The 12,654-nt window shown below is 42.3% G+C and overlaps 1 protein-coding gene across 3 annotated transcripts in view; it reads right to left on the bottom strand.

Annotated features, from left to right (window-relative positions):
• Positions 1–12,654, bottom strand: part of Slc44a1 (solute carrier family 44 member 1) — a 182,962-nt gene that overhangs the window by 133,674 nt on the left and 36,634 nt on the right. For all 3 annotated transcript variants that reach the window (XM_021199948.1, XM_029539603.1, XM_029539602.1), the window contains exon 2: positions 7,620–7,709. In XM_021199948.1, coding sequence (XP_021055607.1) covers positions 7,620–7,709 — 90 coding nt within the window. The remainder of the gene's footprint in view (positions 1–7,619; positions 7,710–12,654) is intronic.

The raw sequence follows: 12,654 nt of genomic DNA, 5'->3' as shown, positions 1-12,654 counted from the left end.
AAACTTTATATGAGCCAGCACAGGGGAAGGCCAGGGCCAAGTAATGGGAGTGGGTGGGTAGGGGAGCAGGGGCTGGCGGAGGGGGGGGGGTATAGCATTTGAAATGTAAATAAAGAAAATAATAATAAAATAAAATAAAAAGAAAGATCATGGAGTAATGCAGGCTAAATGAGCTCAGTATCTGGACTCTCCCTACACTTAGGACCTGGGTACCTTTGATCCAATCACTCATACTCTGTTTTCTTCATCTCTAATGCTGAGCGCGTCTGTTCTCAGCATAAAGGAGATAACACAGATCCAGTCCCTGGCTAAGTATCTGCTACCTGGCAGCTGACCAATACATAGAAGCTGTCAGTAGTAAATATGAATGCTAAGTTTGGCCCGCAGAGGCTGACATCAGTACCAAGAAGTGACAAAACATGCTCCATCTGTTAACTATGTCAGAACAAACAAATTTTTGCAAGGGGGGGGGTGGCAAAAACATGAGTAAGAATGCTGGTAGTTTTGTTATTATACAAAAAACTTTCGGATCACAATTAAACGTCTTTACTAGTCCAGAGCAGCAAAATGGTCAACTAAAAGGTTGCATTTCTCCTTCGTTATTTATAGTTTTTCTTCTTTTATTTGATAGGAACATTGTTACAGACTCCTTTAGATGGTTTCTGATTTCCCCTCCTGATTTCTTTTTATAGGGATTCCACATGATGTTCCACAGGACGGGTTCCCTACCCTTTACTGTATGTCACCACACTTCCCTCTCAAGCATGGCTTGTATAAATTATAAGTGTTATATATGTATGCTAAAATGAGACACTGTCATATTTTCACACAGGTCATTTAAAGTTCTTAGAAGCTTCCAGAAGCACTACAGCAGAGAATGTGAAAACCCCCAAGGGTGGGGTAACAGATAATAAGGGGTAAGAAACCAGGGCTCTTATCCTAAGGACTTTCCTCTTGGTTCAAGCACTGATGCAGAACGAGGCCAAATCTAATTAAAGTTCCCACCTCTTTAAAAAGAAAAACACAAAAATCCAAATACAGGCAATGACATAATTTCAGGAGAGAGAGAGAGAGAGAGAGAGAGAGAGAGAGAGAGAGAGAGAGAGAGAGAAACAGAGAGAAACCACAGTACACGAAATTAAAACAGGGTGGGGGAAAGTTCTCAGAATACATCCAATACTTCAATGGCTTTCCAGATAGAGGAGGGAAAAAACACCCAGCAGAAGGAAACCACACCACAACACCACAGAAGGGAATGTTTAGAAGAAAGGCTTGTCAATGTGGAGCCAAACACAACCACTGCTACTGGAAGGGGACGTGATGAAAACATTCAAGCTTTTGAAGGGCTTTGGGGAGCCTGAGGGGATGAAGAGGCGCAGCAGATGGACCACATGTAAAACTGGGCGGCTATAAGCAGATAAAGGCACAGAGCTGAGGGACGGGGTGACAACAAGACCTGGGTGCTAGTTACAAATGAGAGGGGGACAACTGGCAATAAGAACTGCTGCTCCCCTGCCACAGGGCTAGCGTTACTTAAGATTTCTGCTTAAACTTGTGCACCATCAGGATACACTTTCTGTCTGATTTTCACGCCCACATTTTAACTAAGCAACTGAGCTGAGCAGATGGTCTTCACTAGGTGTGGGGCTGAGAGTTCAATAAAACCTGAGGTGAGGAGGAGGATGTGAATACCCCAAAAATAGTGAATGGGGGATGAGTGGTGGTTCATGGCCACACGCCTGCCTAGCTCTTTCTCAAACACCACACATCATAGCTGGCAATCAGGGTGGGTCAGTCTCCCCAAACCTACACTTTTAAAGCAGTGGGATAATACTTGGTTTCTGTTCCTCCTCTTCTGAAAATCCTGAAACTGGGAGGGATATCTGGATCTAGCAGCTAAAGTCAGATCAGAAGGCCTGGCACAAAGGCACACTTACGCAAACAAAGCTTTTGTCAGTACACTGAACTTGCAGACTCCGTTAAAGTTTAATAGAATGCATTGCTTTAAGAGGAAAAAAAAAAAAAAAACAGTGTTTGACAAGTCTCAGAAACTTCTACACAATAAGCACTCTTTTAGTATATGCAGAGGCAAAACATACCATGAAGAAACCAGAATATTCTTAAAGGAAAAGAAAACACGGGACGCTGAGTGCTGGAAATCCAAATCTAAGACTCAGTTTCACAGACAGAGACAGAGAAAGGAAGAACAGGACAAACAGCAAAAACTCCATACAAGGAACAGAGATCTGATCCTGCCTTGGGCACTGCCGTGCCTCGGAACCTGAATTCTCTGGCCTGTGGTCTTCCTAGTGTAGAAGACTGAACTAAAGTCTTTTCCAAGCTTCCCACATCCCAAATTCCACCTATAGAAAAGTGGGCGAGGAAGGGAGAGGAACAGTGATAGGGGAAAAGCAGATTTATTTAGCTGAACTGCATGCTTTAAAATTGTTAAAGTGGTCCTGTGCCTAGCAGCACGGGCCTGCAGCCTCAGGCTGTCACTCTGTAGCTGAGGTAGGAAGACTGTGGAGTATAAGGCCAGCCTAGACTACACAGATGATCCTGTCTCAAAAGCAAAAGAAAAAGCAAAATTAACATGGTAAACTATGTGCTACATGCCTGTTTACCACTATTTTTTTAAAGAACAGAAAAGACAATGAACTTAACAAAAGCCCAGTAGTGACCTGGGCCAAAATCCCTCTGGCAATTTTGTACAGTCTTTTACTCTGTGATCCTGGCAGAGACCATCCAACAGGGAACTCAGCACTGCACCGACTCTCTCTCACAAGCTCACCTACACTTAAGATGCTTGATGGAAACATCATGCCCTGGGATCTACACTAATGCTAGAGAATTAGGAAGGTCCCTAAACCAGTACCTATACAGCCGCTCCCAAATCCAGCTCAGACTCAGACCTGCCTCCAAAATTCCACCTTGCATTCAAGATGGTGTATTCTTGGGAAATTCTCCATGTCCCCATGTCACACTTCCTCAGTCACCATGCTTTCTTGCACACCCTGTCTCCATCTAGAGCAACAGTGTCTGCAGGCTGCATGTGGAGACCTGGAATAGGAGGGCTCTTTGTTCACTTTCTTGAATGCCCCCCCACCCCCCACCCTCCATGTTGAGGAAGAAGTATGGTCAGGCTGTTCAGTCAGTCTCGGGCACCAGCTGGAAAATAAGTTAACTCTGTTCCAAAGCTCCATGTCTTAGACAAAAAAAAAAAAAAACAAACCATCTTCTGTTGTTCCTGATTCCAGGCAACAAAGTGATTCTATCAAGACCTTCTTCCTCCTGGGACTAAGGCTGCCACTGTAAAATCTTAGATCACTTATTGACTATAGCTGTGTCATGGTTTCCTTAATCTGTAAAACGTGAGATGTGATCAATATAGTGTACGCTTCTATGTGAGACAGAATGTCTTTCCATATGTCCAACCACTACCCTACAGTAAGCAGATGACTCCCGTGCACTGGGGACACTCCTCTTATTCCTGCCTTTTAGTGGTAAGCTCATCTCCCATTGCTAGTCCCTCTTCTCATATGTATTTCCACAAGAGGACCAGACCCTTTAGCTGGCCCAAGTCACTTTTACCAAGCATAAAATTTGGGTTTGGGAAGCACAAAATTAGGTGCCTATTCCTGGTAAGTACAGAAAGCATGATTGGGAACCTAAGAGAAATGGGTTAGGATGTAAACTGAAAGGCCCTACCCAGAATCACTAGAGCAAAAACCTCAGTCATGCTGATTTGACTCTCAGTGCTGCACATGGTAACCACTGGAAATGTTCCCAATCCTGCTTACCACTGTAACCACTGGTAAATGTTCCCACTGGTAAATGTTACTGATCCTCCTTACCAAGGGAACAAGTAGTAAAGTTATCACTGGTAAAAGTTACCAATCCTACTCACCACTGTAACCACTGGTAAATGTTACTGACCTGCTTCTTTCATCTCTTTTTCTCCTTTTTCAAAGTGCTACATTTTGAGTTTCTGGTCACTTTGGACTGTTGTCCTAGTCTCCAAAGTGTTCTCCCTACAATGTCTTCTACCTTCCAAGCAGCCTTTAACACTAGAACCAGAGTCTAGAGCCCAGTCATGTCACAACGTTGCAAACCCTTTCTGTGAAGCATCAGAGCACAGAGACCCCTCCACCTCAGCTGATCGCCGGCACCCCAGAGACTATGGCACAGTTACTAATGGGGACTGAGAAGTGAGATTTCTAAACAAAAATTTCAGATGGCTGTTGTGTACAGGTAGAATTGAGAAGTACTTGACTGAAACACAGGAATTTGGAAGTGCAAGGTTATGCCAGATACGATTAACAGATCCTAGCAGAAGAAGCAGGATTGCAAGTTCCAGGCCAACAGGGACCAGACACGGCAGCACATGCCTGTAAACCCAGCACGCAGGAAGCTACGCCCAAAAGATTATGAATTAAAGCCCAGCCTTCCAATAAGATTTTGCACCCCCACTTCTCCCCAAAATTAAATTCAAGCATGAATCATGGCACTTAAAGAAAACTGATAACAATTTACTTTGAAAAACATTGTATGTTCTTGACAATTCAAGCACTAAAACCTGTACCTAGAGAACAAATAGTAAATCACAACAAGGAGATGGGCACGTAATGGGGGAGGGGGGAAGTGAAAGAGAACAAGTTCTTAAAATATCCAAGAAGACACTATGTATCAGGCAATAAAGGAGATGAAGCTAAGGTCTGAACAACAGGCTACAAGCTAACTAGGAAACTGTCTATTAAAGAAGCAAGCAAGGCCAGTCTCTGAAAAGAACATGGAAGTTCCTATCTTTGCCACTTACCGGGTAGGCTAACATTTAACATCACCATACCTTGTGGGTACATGGGTGTGAACTCTATCTCACTAGATAATTCAGAGAATTACACAGATTAACAATGTTCAACAAATGTTTGTTGAGTGTTTATTTTAAAATCCAGCTGGGGTCAGAAAGATAGCCCTGGTGGTTAAAAAGCATTTGTTGCTCTTGCAGAGGACCCAGGTTCAACTCCCAGCACCCACATGGGAGCTCACAACCATCTATAACTCCGGCTCCAGGAGACTGGACACTCTTCTGATTGCTGCCAGCACCAGGTCCACATGTAGTACCCAAAATACATGCAAGGAAAGCACACATAAATAAAATAAACTAATAAATGAAGAATTCTTTTAACATTAGTGAAGAACACTGTTCAAAAAATTAAAAGAATAAAAATGAATCCAGATTACATGTTTCCCATCTGAATCCCTGAAAAATCTAAAAAGCATCAAGATCTGGAACTTTCTGAGCACCAACATGGGACACATGTGGAAAATTCCATGTGTGACCTCCTATGATGAACTGCAGCCAAAACTACATAAAATTACCTGCAGGGTATGGCTATAAGGTATATACAAAACATGAAGGAAGTCTATGTTTAGACTTAGGTTCCATCCCCGAGATACTTTACACATTATATGCTCCAATATTTCAATGTTAAAATTTTGTACTTCTTTGCACATGCTGCATACATGCCCATGAGGTCACAGGACAGCTTGAGAGAACCAGTTCTCTCTCTCTTTTCACCATGTGAGCCCTGCAGACTATACTCATTCACCAGGCTTGGCAGAGAGCTCCTCTGCCCACTGAGCCTCTCAATTGCCATCCGAATGTTTTTGAAATGTGGATAACACTTTGAACCCTGAGCATTTGGAATATGGTTTACTGCAGAATGAAATTCAAACAGGATGAATGAAAAATCATACAAAACAAAAGCCAGACCCAGAAGCAAAACTATAAGCCTCAGCCATCCTTGTGAGATGGGCAGTGGAACTTTTAGATTCCTTCCATCTCTTCACTACTTGACAACAGCTCAATTCCATGAGAAAGTAACCCACTTAAAGATTCACTCCAAAACAAATAATGCTGTGCCTGTATTTAAAAGCACACACAGTGGGTCTTAATTACCATCACGATGAAATTGACATTATATTAATTACCACTGCATTAAAACATTTCAGTAAACAGCTCCTAACGCTCAAGTAACTCCTAAATCAGTCTATTAACATTAATGATTGCACTTTCCTGGGCTATTTGAGCACAGAAAATCAAAAGCACCTTGGGTGGCATGGCACACATGTTTTTAGAAACATAATTTTGAAGGTCAGTTGCTCTTTGTCCTGAGGTTACACTGGGTGTGGGGAAGCTGTAGGCTGGTTTTATTAGAGAGTCTTTCCATGTTCTTCTTGAATATTCACACATGTTGGAATATCTGATGTCATTCCACTAAAGTAAGAAAACTCTCCAACAATAGCTCATAAGGCCAGTGTTAGCATTTTGACCTTTCCAATGTATCCTAAATTTGGAGAAAATGTACTTTTATCTTTAAAAACAAATACTGCTTATTTTCCTGAACATATCATATCTCTTTCAAATGTACTGTTTCCTTTTCCTCTGCTGGGGGCTAGAACCTTGACTACAGCTGAGGCTACTAGATTACACGATGGTATACAGAGAGACAAGAATCTTGAGGACTTTTATTACAGAAGAAAAGCAATAAATCCAAAAGGAACCTGTATAGAAAGGGCAGGAAGATACGGCTAAAAATCAACGTATAAGACCTGGACTACTGGAGACAGTGTGATTGCACTCTGAGTTAGAGACCATGGGACAGAGAATGATGCACTGTGCAGTTCCTCTGAAGAGAGAGAGGGTGATAGAAAGCACTGACCAATTGCAGAGCTGTTAAGCAGCTCTTCCACTCATTGCCACGTGGCCTAAGGGTGGTCCTCTCAGCTTCCTCTGTAGGTTTCATGCTTTAATCTGTAAACTGTGGGTGACGAGCCGGATGAGTATTATAAGCCCTTCAAAGCTCCAAACACCAGTCAGTGCTAAAGCAGCTGTATGTCTATTATTTTGGAGCCTAGCACCTGGCAGCAACCACATCCGTGAGTGCCAAGTTCTGGCAAGGCAGAGTAGGTATGCCACAAACCCAGCACCTTGCACAGACGCCCATTCTCATCTTCTCTACCAAGTACGGAATCGGCAGATGTCTTGACTGCCATCAGACAGATGCCGCTCATCATACTGGATGGTAGGTTGGGGCCTAGGACTGACATAAGGGACAAAGCACTGAGCAGACTCTTTCCCTGGAGAAAGAACTCAAAACTATGAGAGTTCAACGTGTGGTGGATATAAGATAGCTAACATTCACTTTTCTAAAGGAATGACAAGTCCCTTGGAAAAGAAGAGACTGGCCCAAAGATAGCCATGAGGCTTGTGTGACTGGAGGAGTTGGTACTCAGGATTCTGGTTCTCACAAAGGGCTGGGTGAAGAAGTTAACACTCCCATTGGGTCCTTCATTTTCATCTCAGTTTTCATACAAATACAACAAAACAAAAGAAAGCAAAATAGCAAAAGGATATCAAATACTACTGAACTGTAAAAAAAAGGAAAGTACCCCCCCCCCCCCCGTTTAATGGTACCTTAGGCCCTGCAATGATCCCAGTTATAAACATCAGGGAAGAAATGAGACGCATACATACACATAGATACATTGGAAGGTCTTACTCCCCCCCCATTCCCTTGCATCCAAAGTTGAGGTGTAGTTAACATGAGTGTTCTTACCATCCCAATGCAGAAGAGAACAAAGAGAAGCAGCCATGGTATGTCTGTGCAACTACGGTCCTCCAATGGCTTCCATTCTCGTTTGGAGCTCTAATTCAAAACACAAAGTAAGAGAACAAGGTAAGAGCCAATTTTCATTAAAACTGGAAAGGCACAAACACACCTTTTCTACCCACATCCTTTTATTGCTGGACAATGTCTTTGTGAAGTCAACCCTAGCTTCCATGGCCAACATCGAAGTGGCTCTGGTTCCACTTCTCCCCCTGGCAGTTGTAACTTACATGGAAAGTCTCTGTGGTACTCCACAGAAATATTTAGCATGCTGAATTGTTATTCTTTTCTACTCCTCTTTTAAGACAGTGTCTTGATCTCCTTATGTAGCCAAGGATGACCTTGGACTCCTAATCCCCCCACTTCTATTTCTGTATCTTGAGCATTAGAATTACAGCCGTGAGCCACCCATCTGGCTCATGTGATGTTAGAGACCAAACTCAAGGCATCATACATACGGGGCAAGCACCTACCAGTCAAGCCCAAGCCCAGTCCTGAACAGTTATTCTTAGGTAGTCTGAGTCTGTAGCATACGGTCAGCCTAGCAAAAGACCAGGCCAGTCTCCTTTCCCATCAGCTGAGAGAAAGCCTAAACCTTTTTAATGTTCTCAGTGAGGGCTTCCTGAAATGAACAAACAAATGAACATGCTCTTCCATTTGTGTGAGCTTTTCTTTGTCCAGATGCTAGACAAAAAAACAATCACAGGAGAACATGCTTTCTCTATGTTCTTTTGGGGGAAGGGAAGCCCATCAAATACTTCTTAAGAGGTAGATTTGTCTAAGTTACAATTCAAGAAGGAAATATTCTTTTTTTTTTTTTTTTCTAGATAGACTGATAGGCTAGATAGGCTGAGCAGCTCCTCAGCCACCATCCTTGGATTTTCAGTGTTCCTAGGAAATGCAAATGTTTCTAGTTCAAATGGAGAGGTTCCTACCTAGAGAGGTACAGACATTCTGACCGTTAATTTGCAAAGTATTGGAATTTCAATTCAATTTTTTTTCTTAGTGCATCAGTCTTAGGTCAGCCTTCACATCCTTTTCAAATCAAACTATAACAGAATTAACCCTCCTGAACTCTCTAAGGAGCAAACATCCCTAAATCTCACACCCTGTCCTGAGAATGGAGCAGGGGAGGAAAGGAGAAGGCAGGAGGCCTCACACAGGAACTATAGGCAACCGTGGGAAGCTGGGGGCAGGAGAGATGGTCTGCCCCAGGAGAGAGCACACTAATTGACTATGGAGAGCCAAACAGACAGCCCTGAAAACACAGATGCAAGTGACGGTATGTGGACTAAGTAGGGTATATTTAGAAATATATGGATATTCATTATATATGCATGCAATAACAACTACTGGAAAAGAGGCCTTGAATTAGAAGGATGTCAGGGATGGGTGTATGGGAGGGTTTGTAGAGACAAATGGGAAAAGGGGAAAGGTTATAATCTCAAAAAAAAAAAAAAAAAAAAAGGTCAGGGGAAAGTTCCCTGAAAGAAGTAGATGGAAGAAGCCTTTATTGGTTCCACACGAGCAATCCAGGAAGAGCTGTCAGTGGGAAGGGCCCGAGCAGAAGGCAATGGAGACAGGTGAGTCCTGTGGTATAACAGTGCTTAAGTTATAATCAAGCTTAGTTCTCCTTCTAAACAACCGTTTTAAACTATATATCCTTTGATGAAAGCTCCAGATTCCTCTCTTAAAATATACACATATATTCACATGATTTTCTTAAGAATCCAGAGTTCAAGGTTAAGATGCTCACATTAAAATAGCTGCCTACAAGGACCTGAGTTCAATTCCCAGCACCCATGTGATGGCTCACAACCATCTGTAACTCTAGTTCCAAAGGAGTCAACATCTTCTTCTGACTTCCATGGGCACGTGGTACATATGTATACATGCAGGTATTCATATACATAAAATAAATAAATATTTTTAAAATAGCCGCCTCTGAGATGGAAAGAAGGATCGTTTGGTGAAGGACCTGAGTTGATCGTCTGCACACATGTAAAAACGCCAGGGGTGCAGGGGTGTGCCTGCAATCCTAGTCGGGGACAGAACAAGACAAGAGGATCTGTGGCACTTGTCAGCAGCAAGTCTTGTTGCCTTGGGAAGTTTCAGGTTCAGTATGAGACTGTGTCTCCAAAACTAAGGTGGAGGGCCCCATGGACAAAGGTTCCTGCCATAGCGTGTGCTGAACTCAAGTCAGCGCCCAGGATCCACGGGTGAGGAGAGAACTGACTCCCTCAAGTTTTTCTCTGACCCCGACACGTGTACTGTATGTAGCACATGCACACAGAAGGAAGAGTGGTGTGTGTGTGTGTGTGTGTGTGGTCAAGAGTGACTGAGGAAGACATCAGATGTCAATCTCTGACCTTCACATGCACACAAATACCACACACATTATATGTCATATACAACTAAATAATAACTGCCTAGCAACAATGAAGGCAGAGAACTTGAGCTACAAGAATTTCTTTCTGACTCCTAAAATACTAAAGACAAACATCTCCTTATGCCTTACACTGTTCAATTGTTACAACAAAAATACTGTTAGCTTGTTCCCAGACACCCACACAAGAAAACAAAAGAACACTAGTTAGTCATGGAAAAAACCCTTATCAAGGACTCTAACTAGGGGTGGGACCCAGGAATGGGTAGGAAGCTTCCTCCAGAGGAGTGCAGCACTGTGAGATGGGGACTCCTCTCCCCGACTGTCATTAACTTGCTGACTTCAGATAAACTGCTTCATCTCCTTGAGTGGCAGGGAAAGAGAGAGACTGGATCTCTTACAACTCTACAACTCTAAGGTCAGGATTGTACTTCGGTGCAAACTTTTGGGATGGCAAGAAAAACGACTACCAAGTACCACCACTGTTCTTAAGTTGTCCCAGTGCCTGAATTGTGGTCCGCACTTGGGAAGACAGCTGCTCGCGGTGTGAAAAAGAATGATTCTTTGTATTAAATAATTTCAGTCTTGAATAGTGCCCATTGAAGGAAAATTACTCACAAACACAGTATCTGGAGACCTCCAAAATTCATTATATTTACTCCACAGTAATTTACAAAGCAATAGCTCTATTGGAAAACACTATTATTTGTTTGTCTTAAACTCAATGCATAGAAGGGACAGAGCCTCAGACTGATGGAGTTTCTTCATCTGCAATCATTTTCAGATCAACATTCAGTTTGTTACTGCTTAAGGCATAAAGCCAGAGGATCTTCAGTATGACAAGACAAATACAAAGACTCAACTCTGCAACAGCTCGAGTTGTTGTGAGCCACTGCTGTGCCAAATTCACAACAAATCTCTACTGAATGTAAGGAGAAAGGATGGGAGTTACAAAGAAAAAATGGTGACAGAATCCAGGGAGAGCGGAAAGCAGCCGGGCCACACACTGTGACAAAGGAGACATCCCAGAAGAGCAGGCTCCATGACAGTATTGATCACTCAAAAGCACTGGATTCTTGGTTATTTTTTATCACACATCAATATTCACTTTTCAGTTTAACCACCTCCTAATTGTTAAACTCTTTGTTTACAATGTGACCTTTTTTCATAAAAGGTGTAAGAATAGTAAACTCTCTCTCCCCTTTAGTTATCTGAACTGTTGGTCTAATGGCAGGATATTTCATTCTGGCTGCCATTTATAATGCTACCAGTGACTGGTTTCTTATTAAGCAGGAATTCCTATCCCTAAAGCTTTATACACACTTTGTCTTGCTGATACAGGTACCAGCCCTGCTTCAAAGATGGACAAACTTGGGCTCCGAAATTTAAAAAGCAGCTCAAGGTTGCTTATTCAGAGTTGTGCAGCCAGGATTTCAATTCCAAGTCCATGACTCCAAAGTCAACTCCAGTAAGACTGCTAAATCCTCCTATTAGCAGTCAGTAAGTGGCATTAGCAATTCTTCACATTGCAAATACTTGGAAACCAGGATGATAACGTTAACATCCTGTAAGTATGGGAAAACTGAGTGAGGCATATTATGAGCTATGAAATTTCTCAAGCGAGCCAAGAAGCCCAACAGTTGAAAAATTTTAATGATTTTTTTTAACAGATGTAACCAACTGGATTTAATGCTTATCTGTTTCTTCCAATTAACATCTCAGACCCAGAAAATGTGCTGCAGGTGCACTTTTAAAACGTGAGTTTTATTCTTTCGTCAGATTCTACAGGAGATTAATATAGACTGCCGATAAACGTTCGGTCTTTCTCCTCTCACAAAATCTTACCGCTTAGGAACCAAATAGAACCAAGTAGCCATACAGAGTTGCCCTTTAATGAGTGGCTGAGACCAGGAGGGAGAGAGGAAAGGGAAGATCTTAGCGAAGACCTCTACTGCACTCATGACCTCTTTCAATCTTCAGAGCATCCCTGTCAGTACTGTACAATCCCCACCCTTCTATTATTTAGGAAAGGAAACGAAGGCTAAGGGGACGCTTCAGTGAAACCTAAGCTCTCAAACTCTAGCACACAGAGAACAATGCAAAGGAATTCTCCAGGACATACTGGACGTTTAAAAAACTAATCTAAAACAAGCACAGCAGGGCTTGTCTGTAAGTAAATATGGCCAAGGACGTGATGAGTAAGGTCAAGGTACCCAACACAAACAGAGAAGAATTCCAACTCAGAAAACAGAAGCACACAATTCAAAGGGTATGACAAAGATGACATGACCTAACACGCGCAGAGCAGGAACCAAAGGAAGATGGGAGGAAATGGGAAATATTTGAAGACATAATAACTGAAAAGTTTCCGAAAATAATAAAAGAAGTTGAAGCACGGGTCTCAGGAATCAGAAATTTATGTCAAGTAAGACAAATAGAGCATGCAAGTGCATACACACACACACATACATGAGCTCATGCGTGTACACACATACAATATAAAAAATGACCACATATGTCATTCATCATATTAGTTATGTTCTCATATCCTTAAAGCTAGGTAAGGACAAGACTTGGCATCTCTATATTCCTACACTT

The sequence above is a fragment of the Mus pahari genome, chromosome 6 (genome assembly GCF_900095145.1).
Source record: "Mus pahari chromosome 6, PAHARI_EIJ_v1.1, whole genome shotgun sequence".
In the NCBI taxonomy this organism is placed as follows: Eukaryota; Metazoa; Chordata; class Mammalia; order Rodentia; family Muridae; genus Mus; species Mus pahari.
This window is presented reverse-complemented; position numbering and strand designations above follow the sequence as displayed.